Here is a 15212-nt window from a genome sequence, read left to right as displayed (position 1 = left end):
TGGGAACTTGTTAGAGACACACATCTTGGGCCTACCCTAGACCTACCAGAGCCAATCTGCATTGCAACAAGCCCTCCAGGTGATATTCTGCACAGGAAGGTTAGACCACTGCTTTAGATCACAGAGAACAGTGGTAAATCTGGGGATTTTCATATATTCTGCACCATTTTACAAATGGGGTGCAAAGTTGGGTTCTGTTGTTTTCATATGTGGGTGAACCTGTTCTCACTTAAGGGATAGTATGGAGAACCCACCAGGCAGAGATTTGATGGGCAGGGGTTGGCCTGCCAACATTCTGGGTAACTCAGGTCTGCACTTCAGGAGTGCCGGCAGTTCCTACTATGGGGAGGGCACAGAGAGGACTCTTGTTGGTACAACTGGATTAAAGAAAGAGCCCGTCTCATTCAGGGGTCAGGTCATCTTCACAGCGGGTTGATATCCCTTCTGTTTACATTCTCTGCTAGTATTTTTAGACACCAGGTTATTTTAAAAATAATATATTGGAAGTGATAAAACTAGCTAAGGAAAACATAAGAGATTTATATAATGCTAAGAAAGTGCTACAACAAAAACAAGATAAAATAGCGAAATAAAAATTCTAAATAAATAAGGAAGCAAAACAAAAATAAAAACCAGAAAATTAAAGGAAAGGGAAAAAGTGGTCTAAAAGTGTAAGCTCATGCAGGAGCAATCTCAGCAGTGCTACCTGGTTAACCAAGACATGCACTTTCTTTGCCCTGAAAAATTATTTTTATTTGTGATTTTGAAGACATAGGAGAATAGCATTCTCTAGCATAAACTTCACTTGTGATTCCTCTTTCCCCCAATTTTTAGTCCTGCTGAGAATAGTCAACCATTTTAGCAGTTTTACTGATCAAGTTGTCAGCCCAGAAACATGCTGCTGACAGTATAATTCACAAACGTGTTTTAGCATACATGGTGTCTTAGTCCATCAGTGTTGCTATAAAGGAGTACTGATACTGAGTAATTTATAAAGAAAAGAAGTTCATTTGGCTCACAGTTTTGCTGGCTAGAAGATTCGTCATCTGGTGAAAGCCTCAAGCTGCTTCCACTCATGGCAGAAGGTAAAGGGGAACAGGCATGTCCAGAGATCACATAGTGAGAGAGGAAGCAAGAGAGACCAGAGCCAGGGGGAAGGTGCCAGGCTCTTTTTAACAACCAGCTCTCAGGAACTAATAGAGCAAGAGCTCACTCATTACCTCAAGGAGGGCACCAAGCCAGTCATGAGGGATCTGCCCCCATGACCCAAACATCTCCCATTAGCCCCCACCTCCAACATTGGAGATCAAGTTTCAACATGAGATTTGAGGGGAAAAGACATCCAAATTATAGTACATGGCTTGTTCTTCTAAAGAGCAATTAAGTCATTGTGAAAATCACTCAACATCCCACCCTGCAGAGGGTCTACATTTATCTCTGTTCTCCTTCAAAATCAGAATGTGGGTCTGTGGTATGCATGGGCTCAGACCAATAAACATGATCTTACACTACACACAATTCCACAGGGAAACTCAGATACCATCCTGCTCTCCACAGTGTTGTTGTTGTTAACCCGGATTATAAACATCCAAAAAGTCATGTGATTGAATTTTTAAAAAATTATAATCATATTTGGAGAGTGGGTATAGGAAGGGAACAAATAAGAAAGAACAATGTTGAATGAATGAGTTGGTATCAGGAACTTATTTTTAAGTTTATCTTTATGAAATGCAAAGGGCACATGGCAATCTTCAGAATAGTTTCGTTTATTTTGTTATACATTAATCCTCTGATGATATTTGATTCATCAGCAGGTCCCTTAACTACAAAACACTCTTCCTGATAAATTTATGTTCAATTTCATATGACCATACAATACTGGCTGTTCTATTAATCTTACATATTAGCAATAATAATAATGAAAACTTAACTGCATCTTTTCTGTATTAATCCCAGTGTGTTTACATATGTTTCATCTTCACAGATCCTGTGAAGTGGATATTATTATTTCCATTTTACAAATAAGGAAATGGAGGCTTAGAGAGGGTAAATAATTTGCTCAAGGACATATAGTAAGAAACATAAGTTTATGTGACTTCAAAGCCAGTGCACTGCATTAAATATTCAAAGATGACCTTGCTTCCTAATAGTCAAATGTGATTTTTAAAAAAATCTTATTTTAACTCATGGCCTAAAAATAATAATAAGAAATATTTATATATCTTGATATTTTGACTAGAACAGCATACCACCCCAAATTAATTTTATGATGTTTTATTTCCATGTTTATAATATGTAGGAGGTCTGGCCTGAGCATAAAGCCCCATGTAAAAGAGTCCTCCTAGAGCCTTCTCATCCTAGCTCCTCTGATTTTCCTCAACACATGTAACTGGTGAAGGACATCACACAAGAAACCCAGCTTAGAGAGAAAAAAACTGCATGTTGTATAAGCAAAGGGCATCCCTAAAAACCAATATAGTGCTTTTATCTATGAAATGGCAAGACAGTGCTCCTACAGTTTTTTATGGCCAAAACAATCATAATAGCTGTGGTTTCCCCAAGTCACTTCCCAGTGTAGCTCTCATTGCTCCTATTTTCCAGACAAGGGAGCAGAGGCTCAGCCAGGCTAAGCAAGTTTCCCAGGGCCACACAGTTACTTGTGGGACAGAACTGGGATTCAAATCCAGACCCGTCTCTAAACTCCCAGTCTTAAAGGTCCATGGATATTAGGTCTTAAAAAAAAAGTCTTATTTCCCAATTATTTATTATGAATAATTAATTTGTTTTCCTGTTTCTAACTCATCAAAGACTTAGGTTAGGGACTTCAGTGAGCATGAGATATCAGTTATTGGTAAGAAACATTGATATTATTCCAGTCAGCAGCAAAGAAACTTGATATTTAAGTTAGTTTGTGGAGCTTTTTTTCATAAGCAAATGTGCAGTTTTCTACCAGACTTTTAGAAATATTGAAAATGGCTTTGGGACCCCCATTGCTGCCAATAAGGACTCTTAAGTATCCTTAAGACACATGATGCAAAGACCCCAAACTAGAAGCCCTGTCCCTAGTATCCAGCAGGTTGTAACTCCATGGGCCTCAGGTTCCAGCTGGACTGGATGGAGTAAGGGACAGGTTGTCTCGTCCTGGACAGCACCACAGATGCCATGGAGACCTCTGAGAGCCCTGGGTGGTGGTGTCTGATGAATAGTATCAATTACATTTATGTGTTTTGGGATCTTAACACCTTTTCTTTGGGTTTTCAGATGAAACTAAGTTCTCTGTCATACCACAAGTAATATTTGAAGGGGATACAGTCACTCTATCATGTGAAAATGAAGTTTTATCCTCCAATGTGTCTTGGCACCATGTAGAACGACGCTTTGACATCCAGAACAGCAGCAGATTCTCAATTTACACGGTTGTGCTCAACAACATGACCTCAGTATCCAGCCTCACCATTTACAACATCACTCAGGGAGATGCAGGTGAGTCACTCAGTAACTTGTATGAGGAATGGATTGAAGAACTCATGAGGAAGCAAACTATGTAATATGCAGATATTGTTTTTCCCTTTAAAAAGAAGTTTCCTGGCTCAATGTTTCAAAATTGAAAATTAATCCCATGGCATTAATTGTGAATTAATTTTAGATTTAATTAATTTTTGTTATTTTTAGTATATGTAATAATATTATTTTATTGGTAATTAATTTAATTTTCCATCATTTTTTTAAAAATGTTAAAGTGTTTGATTATTTATTGCTGATTTGCCTGAGTTCTTTGTAGATTCTTGTTATTAGCCCTTTATCAGACGTATAGCATACGAATATTTTCTCCCATTCTATAGGTCGTCTATTTGCTCTGTTGATTGTTTCCTTGGCTGTGCAGAAGCTTTTTAATTTAATCAAGTCTCATTTGTTTATTTTTGTTGTTGCTGTGATTGACACTGGGGTCTTCTTCATAAATTCTTTGCCTAGGCTGATAACTAGAAGAGTTTTTCCAACATTTTCTTCTAGAATTCTTACGGTTTCGTGTCTTAGGTTTAAGTCTGCTATCCATCTTGAATTAATTTTAGTGCGTAGTGACAGATATGGATCCTGTTTCAATATTCTACATGTGGCTATCCAATTTTCCTAGCACCATGTATTGAGTAGCAATTATTTCTCCAGTGTATATTGTTGTTTGCTTTGTCAAAGATCAGATGACAATATATGGATGGTTTTATATCTGGGGTCTCCATTCTGTTCCATTGGTCTATGTCTCTGTTTTTTGTCAGTACCATGTTTTGGTCACTATAGCCTTGTAGTATAATTTAAAATCTGGTAGAGTGCTGCTTCTCAATTTGTTCCTTTTGCTTAAGTTTGCTTTGGCTATTCAGGCTCAAATGAAGCATAGAATTATTTTTTCTAAATCTGCAAAAAATGACATTGGTATTTTGATGGGAATTGCATTGAATCTGTAAATCACTTTAGGTCGTATGGACATTTTAACAATATTGATTCTGCTAATCCATGAGCATGATATGTTTTTCCATTTGTTTACATCCTCTACAATTTTCTTACTCAGTGATTTGTAGTTCTCCTTGTAGAGGTCTTTCACCTCCTTGGTTAAATATATTCCTAGGTACTTTATTTTCTTTGTTGCTATTGTGAAGGGTATTGAGTCTTTGATTTGATTCTCCACTTGACTGTTGTTGGTGCATAGAAATTCTGCTGATTTGTGTACACTGATTTTGTAACCTGAGACTTTTCTGAATTTATTTATCATTTCAAGGAGTCTCTTAACAGAGTCTTTGGGGTTTTCTAGATATATAGATCATATTGTCAGCAAAGGGCGATAGTTTGACCTCTTCTTTCTCCATTTTGATACCCTTGATTTCCTTCTCTTGCCTGATTGCTCTGGCAAGGACTTTCAGTACTCTGTTGAATAAAAGTGGTGACAGTGGGCAACCTTGTGTAGTTCCATTTCTACGTGGGAATGCTTTTAATTTTTCCTATTCAGTATGATGTTGCCTGTGGGTTTGTCATGTATGGCTTTTATAATTTTGAGGTATGCAAAAGAAATGAACAGAAGCCTTTCAAAAGAAGATAGACTAATGGCCAATAAACATATAAAAAATGCTCAACATCACTAATCATCAGGGAAAAGTAAATCAAAATCACAATGAGATATCACCTAACCTCAGTGAGAATGGCTTTTTGTCAAAAAGTCCCAAAACAATAGATGCTGGCATGGATATGTAGAGAAAGAAATACTTATACACTGTTGGTGGGACTGCAAACTAGTACAGCCTTTATGAAAAATAATATGGAGATTCCTCAAAGAATTAAATGTAGACCTACCATTTGATCCAGCAATCCCACTATTGGATATTTACTCAAAGGAAAAACAGTCATTTTATCAAAAAGACACTTGCACTTAAATATTTATTGCAGCACAATTCACAATTGCAAAGATGTAAAATCAACCCAAGTGACTTTCAATTCATGAGTGGATTAATAAAATGTGGTATAAGTAGACCATGGAGTACTGCTCTGCCATCAAAAAAGAATTAATACATTTTGTAACAATCTGGATGGAACTGGAGACCATTCTCCCATCACAAGAATGGAAAAACAAACACCTCATGTACTCACTATTAAACTAGAACTAACCTAACAACACTCATGTGCTCAATAGGCAGTGAAACTCAATGGAAATCAAACACGTGGGAGGGGGAAAGAGGGGGATAGGTGAAATTATACCTAACGGGTACAATGTACACAATCCGGGAGATGGGCACACTTATAACTTTTTCTCAAGCAGTGCAAAAGCAGTCCATGTAACTGAAGCATTTGTACTCCCATAATATTCTGAAATTAAAAAATTTTTAAATAAAACCCAAACAAAAATGTTAAAGTAGCTTTGTTGAGGATGCACTGACATATAATAAACTGCACATATTTCAAGTATGCAATGTGATAAATTTTGACACATGTACACCTGTGAAACCATCACCACAATCAAGATAGTGAATGTATCCATCAACTCCACCCCAAATTTTCTTGTTCTCCATTGTAACCTTTCCATTTGGCCTTTCCCTGTCCTCCTGCCCACTCCAAACAACCACAGAAGAATAAGTCTTAATTCTTCACTGAGACTAGTGATGAACCTGACACATCCTAGAATTTAATAACTTCATTGCAACCCAGACATTAACAAGGCAATCTCTTTTTCTCTGTACGAGAAGGCGGGCTATAGACACATGGCTCCTATCACACATTTGTTGACTCTGATTTTACCACATGGTTAAATAGGGTACCAATATTACCTCTCATCTTCTCATTCTCCAAAGCTTTCTGATTTTTCTTTCTACCTCTTCTGTTCTTACACTTTTTTTTTCTTACTAGTAAAATCCCTGAGATTTCTACTATTTAATAGAAGATCCCTCTACTCTATGTTGTGACATCAGAAATATCTGCACTTTCTGAATGTTTTTTTAGGAAGGTTTAGACTAAGTCTCAGATGCTTTTGAAAAAAATGATGCTTCATGAATTACTGTCATGACACGTGAGATGAGGCTACTATCCATCTAAAGAATACATATATGTAGTAACAATAAATGATTTTGTGTATCCTATACAGGTGAATATGTCTGCAAACTGATATTAGATATTTTTGAATATGAGTCCAGAAACAAAATAAATGTTCTGCCCATCCGAATTTTGGCAAATGAAGAAATGAAGGTGGTATGTGACAACAATCCTGTATCTTTGAACTGCTGCACTGAGAATAATGCTAATTGGAGCAAAGTAGAATGGAAGCAGGAAGGAAAAATAAACATTCCAGGTGAGAATGTTAGATAAGTCCTTTTGCAAATAGGTTTTTGCCTTTTGGCCAAGTAAAAATGGGAGATGTGGTGGGCGGAGGGGGAAATGTCAGTGGCTGTTTTTTACTGGACTTAGACTATAAAAAAGAATTAGGTTTGATGCCAGCTCCAGCCTATCCACTCTAGAGCAAAACTCCAGAAATACATGCATACAAGTATGATGCTTTGTGTTGTAGACAAGATCCCAACAGGAGAAGACTCAAGAGGGAGTGATCCCAGTGACTTCAGTCCAAGGCACCTCCATGGGGAAAAGCTTACCCCACCTTCCTTTGCATCTTCAGCAAAGAGCTAAGGATGAGGTCACTGACTTTTCATTGAGGCATGACTTTTTCTCATTTCTGTGTCTTTTCCACTGTGTCTGTCCTTCTCAATTCTTTGTCTTCCGGTCTATGCTTATCTCAATATTCTCTCTCTGTCTCCAGCTTTATCTCTCTCTGTGTAGATCTGTTTATCTCTCAATTGTTTCATGTCAATTTCTGATCCTGTTTGCTTTTGTTTTAGATGTGAGATCTTACCAGAAGTTACCTATCCTCCAGTTTATACTGATAACAGTAATAATAATAATAAATTAAAACAGCAATACTGATTCTGTTTTGTACAACAGTTTATGATTAACCCATTTTTAAAAAATATATTACCAGCCGGGCACGGTGGCTCTCGCCTGTAATCCTAGCACTCGGGGAGGCTGATGCGGGAAGATCATTGAGGTCAGAAGTTCAAGACCAGTGTGAGCAAGAGCGAGACCCTATCTCTACAAAAACTAGGAAAATTAGCCAGGCTTGGTGGCTCATGCCTGTAGCCCCAGCTACTCGAGAGGTTGAGGCAGGAGGATCATTTGAGCCCAGGAGTTTAAGGTTGCAGTCAGTTATGATGAGGCCACTGTGCTCTACCCAGGGTGACAGAGCAACACTGTCTCAAAAAATAAAAATAAAATATATGTTATTGCTTTTAATTACACTTAAACTTGACCACAAGTTTGAAGCTGGCATTTTACTTCCAATTTGCAAATAAGGAAATTGAGATCCAGATTAAATGACTTATCCAAGCTTGTCACAGTACAAAAAGAAAGGATTGGGACTTACTACAGATCTTGTTTCACAAGACCAGTGTTTGTCTTGGCTAAACTATTTAATATATGACCCGTGCCTGATGGGCCAGCACTGGATCAGGCTGGTCTGGCGCAGTTTAGACTATTTTCTACCTAGAAACTGCATAGAACAAGTGCAGCTCTTCTCTTAAGAAGCAATGCTATTACGTGCTCATCTTTAAAGAAAAAATCTTTAAAGTAAGATGTGGCTTTACCCATGGAATACATTAGTGTCGTGAGCCTTCATTTTATAAAGCCTTTGCTATCGGACTCTATTAAATTAGAACAAAATAAAATGATCCATTTACACCTGAATTTTCCGGAGCACATCTATTTGGCAAAGCAAGTTTCACCTGCAGTGTTTGTATTTGACTTTAAAGTATTCAGAAGAATGGGAAAGGTATCTGGTAACTGTTGAAAATATTGACACATGATACATGTAGTCACTTCCCTGATTTTTAAGGAAGAGGAGGTGTAGGCTTCCCGAAGGAACTGCCAGGTGGGAGAAAGACCTTGTGCAATTCCTGTGGTACTGACTTAGAAGATTTCAGCCAGGAGAGGTGAACAACCTTGCCTTCTGGCAAAGGAACCAGGAAGTCTGTGGCGCAGATGCTCGGGGACCTCGCTGTGAATGCCCAGAGCGGCTGAAGGACTGCAGAACAATGGATTTCCTGCCACAGGGCTGGCTGCCTGGGGACCCGTGCGGTGGTTCTCTGATGAATTTAGCGGCTGCCCTGGCACCCTGCCCTTCTGTCTCTTGTGCTTGCCGGCCTTCTCTGCAGCTCTCTCTCTTCCAAATTCCAAAAGTTATTTTAGCAGCCATTTTTTCTGGGTCTGTAGGAAGAAATCTAGCAAAATAATTTACTCAAAGCATTTGGATTGAATGTAAGATCCTGTCTCAGAAACGGTTGCATTTTCAAAGCACTCTGGAAAGGAATAAGAGAGGAAGTATTCAACACTGGTAGAATTTAAGTGGAATAATATACAATTATTCCTCTTAACTTTAAGAGGAATAATATACAATGAAGATTTCCTACCACCTGGAGAAAAAGTGAAGGGTGTGTTCTTTAAGGGTATCATTGTTATCACAAAATAGTTATTGTGGGTGGGGCACAGTGGCTCACACCTGTAATCCTAGCACAGTGGGAGGCTGAGGAGGGAGGATGAGGCCAGGAGTTTGAGACCAGCCTGAGCAAGAGCAAGAGCAAGATCCCCAACTCTACAAAAAGTAGAAAAATTAGGTGAGTGTGGTGACATATGCCTGTAGTTCCAGCTACTTGGGAGGCTGAGGCAGGAGGATTGCTTGAACCCAGGAGTTGGAGATTTCAGTGAGCTATGATGTTGCCACTACACTCTACCCAGGGCAACAGAGCGAGACCCTTTCTCAAAAAAAAAAAAAAAGTTATTCAGGCTGATTCAGCATACTCAACTCTGTTTTCAATGTTTACGTTTATCATCTGAGTTTTTCTCCCCACTTCCCCACCAAAAGTCTTGCAAAGTAGGTACCACCATCACCATTTTACAGATGAAGGTTTGATATATTATCTAGGCAGCAGATTTCAGCAGCAAAATTGTAATCACATACTGTCTCTTCTCCATAAAGCAAAGCACCAACGTATTAGCTGCGTTCAGTATTTCTCATGCAGGACCCTTGAGTTGCACAGCCTCGGGGGCATTGTATGAAATACGATGTGAATGATGCCAGTTTGGAGATTCTGCCTTTGTCTTCTGAGTTTACCATCTCTTTGAAGCCTTATCTCCACTCTTTTCCTATGTTTCAGCCTGACAGAACTACTTATTTTTCCTTGAACAAGATCCACATGCCGCAGCCTCTGTGTTTTGCTTACATCAGTGGTTTTCTAATTTATCCATAGAATCTTTTGTTCAAGCAAAGTCTTGCATGGTTGTCTAATGCAGGGCTTCTCAACCTCAGCACTATTGATATTTTGGGCCAGATAATTCTTTGCTGTGAGGAACTGTCCTGTGCATTGTATTACAAGATGTTTATCAGCATCTTTGGCTGATAAACCCACTGGATTCCAGTAACACTCCCAGTTGCAACAACCAAAAACGTCTTCAAACATTGCCAAATGTTCCCCCAGGGAGGCAAAATTGCGCCCTGGTTGAGAGCATATCTAATGTGTAAAGCAGACCAGAGTGGAGCTGCTCTGGTTAGTAAAAGGGTCGGGGGCGGGGGGGGGGGGGCTTGGAGTCCGCACAGCTTATTATCATCCTACTCCCCAACTCAGCCCCAGCCCCTGAAGCAGCTTAATGGAACTCCAAGTTCCCCAAGGAGCGCTGGTTTATACACACCCAGCACACATACCCCTGCACACCAGAACCACAGCCCCCATTTCTATCTATTAAAACCCTAGATGTCTTTCAAGGCCTAGGGCAAATCTTCCTCTTCTCCTAGTCTCCCAACTAAAATGTTCCTCCTTTAATTTACATGATATATTGAGTTCTCTCTTATGGAAGCTATCTCCTATGAATTATCACTATTTCTGTGCATCTCTTTGTACACGCTACTCTGCATAGCTCATTGTCTTGCACATTAAGTTTGATGAAATAGCTGAGTCTTTAAGGATGGGTAAGAGTCCGCAGGAGGAAGAGGGAAGAAGAATATTCCAGATGTTAACACAGGCTCAGAGGTGCAAAGCTGCAGGGCATGTTGAAGGCCCAGGACGTGACCTAGTTCTTAAGAGAGGCATATAGAATGAGATAAAGAGGAGAGAGACAGATTAAAATCACACTGTGAATAATTGCGTATGTCATGCTAAGGAGATTTGACTTTATCCTGTAGGAAATGGTAAGATTTTTAAGGTAAAAAGAGGGAATGGTCAGAGCTGAACTTTGGAAACAATAAATTTTGAGATAGTGTCTCCAATAGATTGAAAGGGCAAATAACCAAAAATAGAGACCAAGCTACAACAGTGTGTAATGGCCGAAAACAGATAATGGGGCCAGTGCAAGTGACCGTGGGTTAGAGTGAGATGTTTCAGAAGTATAATCTAAAAGTTATTTATGACTGAGTAGAGGTAAAATGTGAGTGAGTACAAATAACTAAAGATGACTTTAAGATTTTTAATTTGGGGAAATGCCAATGGCAATGAGAGGACATATTGGAAGATGTGCAGGTTTTGTCTGGGGAGAATGAAGATGAGTTCTTCATCAGACATGTTGAGTCGAAGGTACATAAGATGAGAAATTGACACCCAGGAATTTCCTCCTAAAGTTTCCAACCAGAGTCTTTGTCTTAGAAACAGAGCAGGAGTCATCCAAATACAGGATAGGTGCACATGAAGTTGCCCAGCGAGAGAGTGGAGAAAAAGATGAGGCAGCATTTAATAAGGGAACAGAAGGTGGGGATCCTGGGAGGAAGCCCCAGAAGGAGGATGGAGAGAAAAGAGAAGCAGGAGACACCCACGGAATCAGCAGCGCCCAGGCCGAGAGAAAGTGGTCAGCAGAATGGGACACTGTGGTCCAGGTACCATGAGAAGAGGCCGCTGGATGTGGGAAAGAGGGGGTCACTGTTGGCCTTAATGAAGTGCTTTTGGTGGAGTAGAGGGTGAAGAAGGTCAATTGCAAAGATTTTATCAAAAATGAAAATAAAAAATTAGAGGTGGCAAATATAGAAGCATCGTGGTATGAAGAGAGGAAGAAAATACAGTAGTGGCAGGGGGCTTTCAGATTGGGGAAAGACCCCTTTAGGAAGGGGAGACTTGAGTCTATCTGGGGGTGGAAGAGAAAGAACTGGAGGAAAAATTAAACACAAAGGGGAGGGGAAAGGCAAAGGATGAAGGGACGTCCTGGAAGAATTCGAGGAAGTAGACTTCCAAAAGATAAGTGGAGGTGGGTAGGGGTGCTCGTGCCTATGAGCTAGGAGGTAATTTAGTCAAGGTGGATGAAAATGAACATCAGTTTGGTGTTTTTAAACCACCATTCTGGGGACTAGGGAAAAATGCTAGTTACATGTCAATCAAAATATTTCAAATATCATTGATCATCCAGCCAGAGCTGAAAAAGATGCATTTATGTTGGAATTAACCAAGAGGCTTATTATTTTTTTTGTTTCATTTTTGGAAGATTGATAGTGTTTGAAGAATGCCTTAGGGTAGTGTGCCCCGACAGGTGAGGTGGGAAGAAAGAGAGTGAAGGGGATGGAGTAGAAAAACCAGCCGCCAGGGTGTCCTAGAACCCCAGGCAAGAGGAAAGATGGCTAAGAGGGCGTGGCGTTTCCGGGAAGGTAACTGAGAAAGCATGAAGTTGAAGCTTCCACTAAAGTGCAGAGATTTAAAGAGGGAACAACTTACAAAAAATGGTCCTCAAATGAGATGACTATCAAATGTTCCAGTATTGTTTCGTCCTCCCTTCAATAATAAGCCATCTAAATAATCTGACGTCTTTTTTACTTTCACTTAAGTCATACCCAAACACCTTGCTTCTCTTTGTCACTTTTCACATCCCAGTGACCCTCATTCATGGTCTTTGTTGGGGCACGTCCCAGCCAGGGACTTTTCTAAAAGTATCTATACGAGGTCTGTCCAGAAAGTACCCAGCCATAGTTAATATGATGAGAACGGTTTGCACGACATCAATGTAACCCGGCAGCCAAGGCGAGTGGACTGGGATGCGCATGAGTGAACAGTGTCGCCTTCACGGTACTTGTCAGTGGGGCGCTACACCCCGCTGAGTGAGCCTGTGTACTGTGTGGCCGTGGCATTCTAAATGGCTGAGCGAGTAGAGCGACACATCTGCACCAAATTTTGCCTTAAGCTTGAACATGCCTCTGCAGAAACTATTCGGATGATTCAGAAGGCTTTCAGGGACCGTGCAATGAGCAAAGAGCAAATAAAAGCATGGCACAAACGCTTCAAAGATGGTCGAGAATCTGTTAAACGTGGTCCATGTTCTGGAAGGCCTGCAACCAGCAGAACACCTGAGAATGTTGAATGGGTACGGGTTGGGTTAAGAGACGCTGGGAGAACTGTGTGGGTCCCAAGGTGTCTACTTGGAAGGGGACTGAGGCATCGTTGTCCTACGTATAGTGTTTCTTGTGTCTTGTATCTTCTTCAATAAATGTCTCTATTTTTCATGTTACGCGGCTGGATACTTTCAGAACAGAACTTTTATACATACATAAAATCTCATTTAACCTTACTATAGTCCTGGGCAGTGACTACTATTATTTATCCCCATTTTACATCTGGAGAACTGAAACACGGAGCAGTAAAGTGACTTTCTCAACAATACCCTGCTAGTAAGTGGTGGAATGTAGGATTTGAAGCTAGGCAACCTGGATGCAAAGGCTGCAGACTTAACTGCTATCTGTCTCGCCTCTCCATTCTAAGAGAAGAAATCTATTTAAATAGTAACTCCTTTTTCCTGATTTGGCCTCTTTGCTACTCAATCACAGAGTTATCCAACTGTAACAGCAAAGGAATTGCTTGTCATTATAGGAAACCCTGAAACAGACATAGATTCTGGCTGCAGCAGATACACCCTCAAGGCTGATGGAACCCAGTTCCCAAGCAGGTCGTCTGGAACGACAGTCGTCTACACGTGCGAGTTCATCAGTGCTTACGGAGCCAGAGGCAGTAAGAACATCAAAGTGACATTCATCTCTGTGGGTAAGGACCCTTTCATTAGAAATTTTAGCCATAAATGTGCTGCACCCTAAATAAGGGCTGCCAATCAACTGCAATGTCTATGAGCAAAATAAGCAGGGTCTTCTGTGGGAGTCAGGGTGGGGTTGGGGCCAATCAGACAATGGGAGATAGAAGTGGGTTTCCCTCCCCGCCATTTAAGTTCAGACGGAGGCTTTTTACAATCAAGAAGGGTGGTGGTGGGACACAGTGAAGGACCCTGGGGCATAAGGCAGAAGGTGGCCTGGGAAATAGAGTTTCACACTCAGGTTGGTCCTATTATCAGTGAATGTATAGGGCAATGCCCCGAATTCCCCCTTCCCCAGAGCCCCATTCTCACCTTCTTGAATTCCAGTAGCCTGGGTCACTCCCTGCACCCCTCAACTACCCCCACCCTGCCCCTCCCTCTTCACCTCTTCTAGAGATAATGCTGCAGAGAGCTTTAATAATCTGACACTTTGTGGTTATTTTACAGTGGAAACAAGTAGTTTTTAATCTCTCAATCAGTTTATTTAGGCCTCTTAGAAGTATCATTTCTTTTTCTATCATAAAGCATTATAATTTCATCCCATCTGCAAAAATGGGGCACTAAAACTTGTTCTTCCACCTGTCTTACGAAAATGAACTATTTAGATTAATCATCAGATCTCTTTTGAGCAATTTTAGAGGAAGCCTTGACACAAGCAATCCTTGTTACTCTTGTTCACGTTTTCTGCTATCGTGACTTAGCATTTTTACAAAGATCAAGATTAGGCTGACATGGGCCCATGTAACCTTCAGGGTTAAACCGGGAGCGCAAAACTGCTCTCACTACAGAAAACTGCAAAGTGCTCAAAACGCCCATGAGCTCTTCTAGGGCAATAATGTTTTCAGGTAAACCCAATCTTTCCTTAATTTACTTAATAGAAATTTGCCCCTATATGCAAAAATGGGACATATTAGGGACGTATTTAGCCTTTGCTGAAAATCACCAGTTTGGTAATTTGGAACCTCATCTGAGAATCAAGAGAACCAAATTCAGGGTTCCATGAGCCTTTTTCTTTTCACTCTCAGAAACAGCTAAACCTTAGAGAGCCACCTCATGATCCCTTCAGTCAGCGAGGGTGATACAAGGACACATCAAACCTTGCTTGAATGACTTTGGGTCTGTATCTGAGCAATAGAATCCCAGCTTCTAAGAGGCACTATGGAAAGCCTTGATTTCTTTTGATTATGATGAAGAATGCGATTTTACATTGATTAGAAAAGGTGGCCAGCGTCCATTGGCTTGAGACAGGAAGGTGTTCACCTATAGAAGTCCAAAGTGAAAGGCATCTTGAAGGTGCCAACCACGTAAATGCTATGCTCAGAGGGAAGTGGAAAGTTAGAACCAGAGGCAAAAATAGTGGGACGTTCATAAAAGCTTTGATGTTTATAATGGTCTTATTAACATTTTCAATGAATAATTTCTCATGGATCGATGAGGAACTTCTCAGAAAGAGGAGTACATATGTAGTAAAGTTAATTATAATTCTAGTTATATATAAATAATTGTATTATGATAGTTGCATACTTTATAATTATAGTGAAGATGCCCATACATCCTAGTTTGCTGGAGACAGTCCAGGTGTAATCATT

General features: G+C 40.2%; 1 protein-coding gene across 8 annotated transcripts in view; it reads left to right on the top strand.

Moving 5' to 3' along the window:
• Positions 1-15212, top strand: part of ADGRF5 (adhesion G protein-coupled receptor F5) — a 98744-nt gene that overhangs the window by 66328 nt on the left and 17204 nt on the right. For all 8 annotated transcript variants that reach the window (XM_045543698.1, XM_045543692.1, XM_045543694.1 and 5 more), the window contains exons 9-11: positions 3262-3483; positions 6620-6823; positions 13410-13580. In XM_045543698.1, coding sequence (XP_045399654.1) covers positions 3262-3483; positions 6620-6823; positions 13410-13580 — 597 coding nt within the window. The remainder of the gene's footprint in view (positions 1-3261; positions 3484-6619; positions 6824-13409; positions 13581-15212) is intronic.

Source organism: Lemur catta, chromosome 2, assembly GCF_020740605.2.
Source record: "Lemur catta isolate mLemCat1 chromosome 2, mLemCat1.pri, whole genome shotgun sequence".
Taxonomy (NCBI): Eukaryota; Metazoa; Chordata; class Mammalia; order Primates; family Lemuridae; genus Lemur; species Lemur catta.
Note: the sequence above shows the minus strand (reverse complement) of the source record. Positions and strands in the feature narration are given on the sequence as shown.